General features: G+C 37.0%; 1 protein-coding gene across 1 annotated transcript; it reads right to left on the reverse strand.

The window, feature by feature from the left end:
* Positions 1–826: 826 nt before the first annotated feature.
* Positions 827–1459, reverse strand: LOC129271095 (uncharacterized). The gene has a single exon (XM_054908453.2). The coding sequence runs from the start codon at positions 1457–1459 to the stop codon at positions 827–829; it is 633 nt and encodes a 210-aa protein (XP_054764428.2).
* Between the last annotated feature and the right edge of the window lie 6262 nt (positions 1460–7721).

Consider the following 7721-nt stretch of genomic DNA (forward strand, 5'->3'; position numbering starts at 1 on the left):
CCTTAAGTAAATTTGATTCTTTAAATTATTTTTTTAAATTAAAAATAGAGATAAGAAAATGAAAATTTTCTTGCCATATTATTATTATTTTCCACCAATAGAGAGCGTACACAAAAATATGCCCAAAATTCAAGTTTTTGAGCGCTCTAGTGAATACAAAAATGATTCCCAAGTTACCAATGAAAAATAAATTGCAACTGTATGGAAATAAGTAATTTTGGTCACAAAAATTATATTTTAATGATTTTTTAAAGTGTGTGCTCTGTGCAGCATTGGCATGCCATAGTCCTACCTGTAGATTCCCCACAGGCAGGGTGGTTGTAGTGAACAAGTGGTTACATGTAGCTGACACACAGTGTCAATGAAGTTATACAGATACAAGATCAAGATGACTAGTCAACTGGCCACAAGTTTTCTTAAAAAGCAAATTATGGCGAGTGGTTCAGCTCTGAGAAATAAAGACAGTGGCTGGAGCCTCTAGTTTAAAGAGCCGATTAGAGAAGACAATTTTATCCTGGATCATGTACGCAGTAACGCAATACAGAGGCAGCGGCGGCATCAGGTAGATTTGGTTGAAATTGAAAGAAAAAACAAATATTTCCACACAGGAAGCTGCTGCGTGATGCCTGTTGGTATATTTTCCTCGTGAAAGCTACACTAAAATTGATGATTGCTAGCAGACAGCTCGACCTCAAAATCCAAAATTTGTTAGCCTACATTGTCATTGATCATGTACTGTAGTCTATGCATGCGCATGTCTTATATAAATAATTTTTTCAAAAATACAAGTTTCTGCATGTTTTTGAGTTGTTTTTGTTATTTCTTGTCATACAGTTGTCGATTCTCCATCATCGTCGACATCTGATATTGAGAAGCTTCTATTCCCTGCTACGCTGTAAGAGTTCACGAAAGTCCCGCCTGGTCCACGCCCATTCCCGGTGAATGTCGACGAACTCCCCGAATCTCCACTCGCAGAAACCTCCATACCCTTGTCATTATGCAGGCCGGTGGACAAGGCAGACGTTGGGTTCAGCGGTCCGCTGGCGCTCCGTGATCTCGCACTCCCATGTCGACTCCGAACTGATCCTGTGCTAATAATAAGGTCATTTGCTTGTTTCAGACTCCACAGACAGCTCTCCAGGGCAGGTAAATTATCACAAGCATCTTCTAAGAGCTGAGTTTTAGATTTTAATCTCTCAATCTCAGCGTCTTTTTCCTTGTTTTGGGTCACTAATTTCTGTATCCGGGCTTCCGAGGCAGCCACCGTTCTGTGTAACTCGGATATTTCGAGGTCCTTTATTCTTACAGCTTCTTTGACATTAGCTTGATTAATCTCATCTCGATGCATTATAGCAGAAGCCTGCTCTTTGACAGTGTTCTCAAGTTCACTAATCCTTTGGTACAGCGCTTGAAGGTGGTCGTTAGCCTCTCGAATACTGGACTTATTTGGAGAAAACATGACTGTAATTCGAGAATCATCACTCGCTCTTATTCAAAAAGATAATGTTCACGTGTAACCGGAAGTGAATTTCGCGGACTTTTTAACCTCGCTTCCGATGTACTCACGGGCGTAAATCCCCGGGGGGGGGGGGGGGGGGTGATGGCATGTACAATCACCATCGCCCCTCCCACTTTTTTTAAGATAAAACATTACTTTTTAATCATCAAGTCGTTCACTACTGTTGACGTGTGGATTCATCTTTAAATGCTATCTTAAATTGGCATAATTTTGCATTCTAAATCAAAATGCAAGAAGTGATTACAATTAATCACTTCTTGCAAGAAGTTGGCCGTGATCGATAAATCACTACGTTTAGCTTATTGCAAAGGTTGTATCCACTGCAGTAACAAGTCCATTTATGAATATGTGATTCCAATGACTTTTCAATATGATTATAAATTTTTTATCATAAACGAATATACACATTTTCGCAGGGGCGGATCCAGCTCCAGCCAATTAGGGGGGGGGGGGGCTCGAATTTTTTTTCACCCATATTTTCCCCGATCGGCCGCTCAAAGTTGATTTTTGTTTGTTTCTTTGAAGGGGTTGTCTCAGTGGCGTAATGAGCAAACATTTTTGAAGGGACGGCATATCGCGTAAAATTAATAGGAAGTTGCGAGCGAGCAAAGCAAGCAAGCAAAAATCTTGACATTTTAATTACAATAATGAAAGTTTGTGATAGATTTTGACATAACATTTGAAAAATAATAGGCCTATTTCACACTTATCCCTTTCCTTTTCTCCCCATTTTCTTGGTCGTGAAAAATTTGGGGGGTGGGGGCAAAACGCTGATGTCCTAACAGTCATTTCTTAGCTTTATTCTTATAAAACAACGTAAAATTGTAATAATCTCATAAGCCCTATTTAAATAGTGCGAGCGCGAAGCGCGAGCTGATAATTTTTGGAATTTGTATTTTGTCCTGAAAATTGAATATTCTGGGCATTGTTTGTGAACCTGAACAAGATGCATATGCAGTGGCGTAACAGGCGGGGGGGGGGGGGGGGGGGCAAAAAAAAAGGAGAAAAGAAAGAAAAGCAAAGTAAAAAGTGTATTATATTTTTCTGAAGATCACGTCAAAATCTATCTTCATGTTAGATTCTCATGAAAAGGTGTTTTTTTTTTATCTCGCTCGCTTCGCTCGCTCGGGACTTATATTAAGCTACTTCTTGCCACAAGCGCCATACTGGACCCCCTCGAGCATATGGAGCTTCGCCCTGATGCGCACAATCATAACAAAAATCCTGTTCACCGTGGCGTATAAAAAAATTGGATTTTTGCAATAAAAGTGTCAAAATTATTTTTTTTTTTTTGCCCGATACACCATATCGCCCCCTCAAAATTTTTGCCTTATGACGCCATTGCCTGTTCAATGATATGACCGGGAAATTTTTGGCTCTTGCCCCCCCCCCCCCCCTTGGCCACCGACCAGTCCTGCCACCGACCCCTGTTACGCCCCTGTGCGTATGTAGCTAGATAATTACTGCGAGCGCGAAGCGCCAGCAGACATTTTTAATATGTATTCTGGCTTGATCAAAAAGGGACCTGTTAAGGACGATTAGCAGTCAGCCATTACGACGATACATATTTCAACTTTTAGATAATGCAAGCGCGAAGCGCGAGCTGAATTTTTTTTGACATTCCGACCTAAAAAATTACATTCAAAGCACTTTTTGAAATAAACGGTATAGGTATAAAACTTAACAATTGATGGAGCGCGAAGCGCGAGCGGAAAATTTTTTAGATTTCAGACCTAAAATGGGACACTCTATTCATGTTTTGTAAATCATGAAAAAGGATGGGTAATTTGGTATCTTCCTACATTAATGATGCGAGCGCAACTGGAAAATTTCAGCACGTTTTGAATAAGGATCAAGCTGCATATCTCAATAAACATATGTGCGCGTGTTTTAGAGTTAGACCATGAGTTAGACAGAATCTGGGCACTCTGAATACATTTAATTTTTTATCATGAAAATCAATAATGCGAGCGCGAAGCGCGAGCGGAAAATGATTGATATTCCGGTATGAAAAGGGTGAATTTAATTTAGCACTATCTAAAGCACTGTGTAGGGAATTGTGAAGTGTATGTGGATAGCACTTAATAAATGATGCGAGAGCGAAGCGCGAGCTAATATTTTTATTATTATTTTGGCCTAGGATCTGACATTCTAGGCCTATATAAGGACATTTTGTCATCATATAAAATGATGACTATCTTCCTATTCCTCTTCCTAAGCGCGATATGAAACCTGTCGATATTCCTTTCTGAAAAAACGGACAATTTTTTTTATTAGGAATTCACGAACATTTTATTATCATAATAAGCCTAATGAGTGAGTGCAATTTGTTGACATTTGAGGCCTGAAAAATTGACATTTCAAGCACTTTTGTAATCATGAATAGGATTTATGAGTTGATATATTTTTAACTATTTATGCGAGCACAAATCGCGAGACGAAATTTTTGATAAACTGTCATAAAAGGGGGATTTTAAGTAGTTTGTTACATAATTAATGTATAAAGAATCTTATGTAAAAAACAAAAACAATATGTAGGCCTACTTGGCAAATCAAATAATGCGAGCTCACAACGCAAAAAGCTACAAATGATATTCACACTATAAAACGGACATTTTACAGAGCACTTAAAAAAAATCATTTTGTAAATCAAACAAAATAATAAAAGCTCGATGTCCGAGCTGACTGTTTTGTATATTGACTTCAAATCTTGATATTTTAAGCTATATACATATGTATCTCATCGAATAGGCTATGCGAGCGCGAAGCGCGATCGAAAATTTAATAAAGTGACATGAAATATATATTTTAAAATAATTTTACCAGTATTCCCCTGACCTATTTTATTTACTCGTCTCCCTTCTCTTCTTATTTCCTCCTTTCTTTCCCCCTTTTTTCCCCCTTTTTTTCTTTCTTTCCCCTTTTTTCTTTTTTTTGCTCCGCCAACAGGGGGGGGGGGGGGGGGCCCTCGCCCCCTGGATCCGCCTATGCTTTCGTGAATTATAGAGGGGGGGGGTCATCTGATATATCTTTGTGGATGCTGTGCCATTTTGTACACAAATTTTTTTGGCCCACCGTATTCTTCAAGTTAAGTGTACGGTGAGGTACTGATGACATTGATCAAATCAATGCCATTAATGAAACACTCATTTTCACCATTCATTCATATATAGGGGACTTTAAATCACATTAATTAATACAATGTAATAAATATTTCAAAAATTAATTTCTCTCACATTTGAAATGTTGAATCATCTTCCAATATAATCATATTCGAAATCTTTCCTTCTCAGTGGCATCCTTTTGATATTTCCACGTATTTGAAAGATTATATTGTGGCCTGTGATGGCTTATGATCATTTCATATATAGCACCCTTATTCCCAATAATCATGACCCTATTTTTGTTTTCATTCTCATCTCACCTTTAACCAGTGAGCAAATGAGTTTTCATTGAACAAAACTCGACTATTACTTTGATCCTTATTCGCTTTTTCCTGTTCACATTCTTCTAAAGTTTACGTTATTATACTTATCACCCACTGTAATGAAAGGTCAAGTACACCCCAGAAAAATGTTGATTTGAATAAATAGAAAAAAATCGAACTAGCAAAACGCTGAAAATTTCATCAAAATCGGATGTAAAATAAGAAAGTTATGACAACTTAAAAGTTTTGCTTATTTTTTCACAAAACAATGATATTATGCACAACTAGGTGAGTCAGTCGATGATGTCCATCACTCACTACTTCTTTTTTTTATTGTTTGAATTAGACAATATTTCATTTTAGTATAGATTTAATATCATAACAACCAACTTGACTGAATCATATAGTATTGAACAATGCCCATTCCACATTGGAGGAATTAATCATTGTTTCACTTGACAATTAGGAGAAAATTAGAATATTCCCTTTTTCATATACTAAAATACAAAAGAAATAGTGAGTGGATGACGTCATAAGTCTCCTCATTTGCATTCCCACCAGGATAACTGTTTTGTTAAATTAAACAAAACTTTAAAATGTCATAACTTTCTTATTTTTCATCCGATTTTGATGAAATTTTCAATGTAATGCTTGTTGGATTTTCCCTTTTTATTTTATTTAAATCAACTTTTTGTTGGGGTGGACTTGTCCTTTAAATACGACTGAAGCAACTTTTTAAGGCTCACTATGCGCTCAATATTTTCCATACACTCCCTTGACGAATCATTTTGTCTTAACTGTGGAAAATTTGCTCGCTCGCTTGCTCTCTCACATTTGAATACTAACTGTAATCCAGTACTTTACGTTACAACAAATCTATTACAAGTTAGCCATCGAAAAAAAATCCATCGTGATCGTCCTATAGGTTTGGGCAATAAGTTCTTTATTCCACCTACTGAAAATTTGCTAGCTCTCCATGTTCACTCGCCGCAGTATTCAATAATCACACCTCATAAAAGACGATTTTGGTCATCATGTCTTTCAAATACTAAATATTTGCTCGCTCGCTTCGCCCGCTCACATTTGTATATTAGCCGTCGATCAATAGTTTATAACACCAAAAAATTCATTACAATTATAGCCATTAAAAAAAATCGTGAGAGGCCTTAAACTGAAAGATTAAAGGATTATGTACACGGTTACATAGCCTGCATACATAGCCCTATATATATAGGTGTGGGGGTGTCCCTCAATTTGTTAATTTTCAGGTCAGTATATTGCTTTCATCCTCCCCACTGCTCGGACCGGACTTACAGTGATATTAATAGTTATAGTACTATACTGATATTGATTGAATGATTTACTTGTTGATCTCTATGATTCATCTCCTCCGAGACGAAGCGAGTGAGTGTTTTTACCCCCCCCCCCCCGGTCCAGTGTTTTAAAAGTTCTCAGCAGCAACTACACGCATTAAAGGGCAAATAAAAATGCTCCAAAAAAGCAGTGGCAAAAATAGTAATTTCTCGACTGGTTGCCAGCCAAACCCAAACTAGAAGAAGTAGAAGAAGATGATGGCAAGTCAACCCCAACAAATATTTTATTTGAATAAAAAAAAAATCCAACACAAGTGCTTAAAACTTCATCAATTGTTTAGTTTTATACCTATTCTGTATAAGTTACAAAACTGCTTAGAATTTCCCTTTTTAGGTAAAAAGGTAAAAAAGATTTCAGCTCGCACTTCGCGCTCGCATTGATTGTTGAAATATGTAACGTCTTCATGGCTAACTGCAAACAGTCTTTAACAGATACCTTTTCCATCACTTCATTTATGCTCGCGCTTCGTGCTCGCATTATATACACTGTTAGAAAATTTATCCTTAAAATAAATGAAGTTCCTGCAGCAGAGTCTCGAGAACACCTGTAATCTTACCAGATTGCGTAATCTTACAGGAAATTGGTATTTGGTGTATGGAATCTTACAAATTTCCTTGAAAAAACACTCTTTTTCCCGTTTTAATCAGACCTGTTCTGTTAAATTGCACAAAAATTCCTGTTTTATGATTTTACAGAATGATTCTGTTATTGCTTTCTGCAAAATCTTCTTTTTTCTGTTAAATCACATTTTTCTTAACAGTGTATATAGGCCTAAATAAGGATTGTGATACTTTATGTTGATTTATAAGAATAAAGCTAAGAAGTGACTATTAGGACTATCCCTTTAACAAAGAAACAAACAAAAATCATCATCGAGCGGCTGATCGGGTAATATATGGCTGAAAAAAATTCCGCCCCCTCCTATTGGCGATATTAAGGCTGGATCCGCCCCTGCTTTTAACTATTTCGTGAAAAATCAAGTTAAGCGAAACTTTAAATGTCATAACTTTCTTCAGTATATCCGATTTTGATGAATAAAAATCAGTGTTGAGTTTGTAAAATTTTTCTCTTTTATATAATTCAAATCAATATTTTCCTTGGGGTAGACCTTTAACCAAAAAAGGAATAAAAGTGAACTTACAGGAGACGCGAAGAAACTGAACTGTATTCGAAGGAGTCTGATCACGCTCGGTGCACCGACAGCTCAATATTATACAACCAAACATAATGCATATTTATTTGAGTTACCAACAATCAATCAAGCTAAAGAGAATAGAAGGATCAAACTATAATCATAACGGAAGAACCCATAAAGGGAAACCAACGGTAAATGAGTGCTGAATGTGATAAATCTGGGCGACTCTACGGCGGCGGCCGTACGGCGAGTCGAAAACAGCCGTT

The sequence above is a fragment of the Lytechinus pictus genome, chromosome 11 (genome assembly GCF_037042905.1).
Source record: "Lytechinus pictus isolate F3 Inbred chromosome 11, Lp3.0, whole genome shotgun sequence".
Lineage (NCBI taxonomy): Eukaryota > Metazoa > Echinodermata > Echinoidea > Temnopleuroida > Toxopneustidae > Lytechinus > Lytechinus pictus.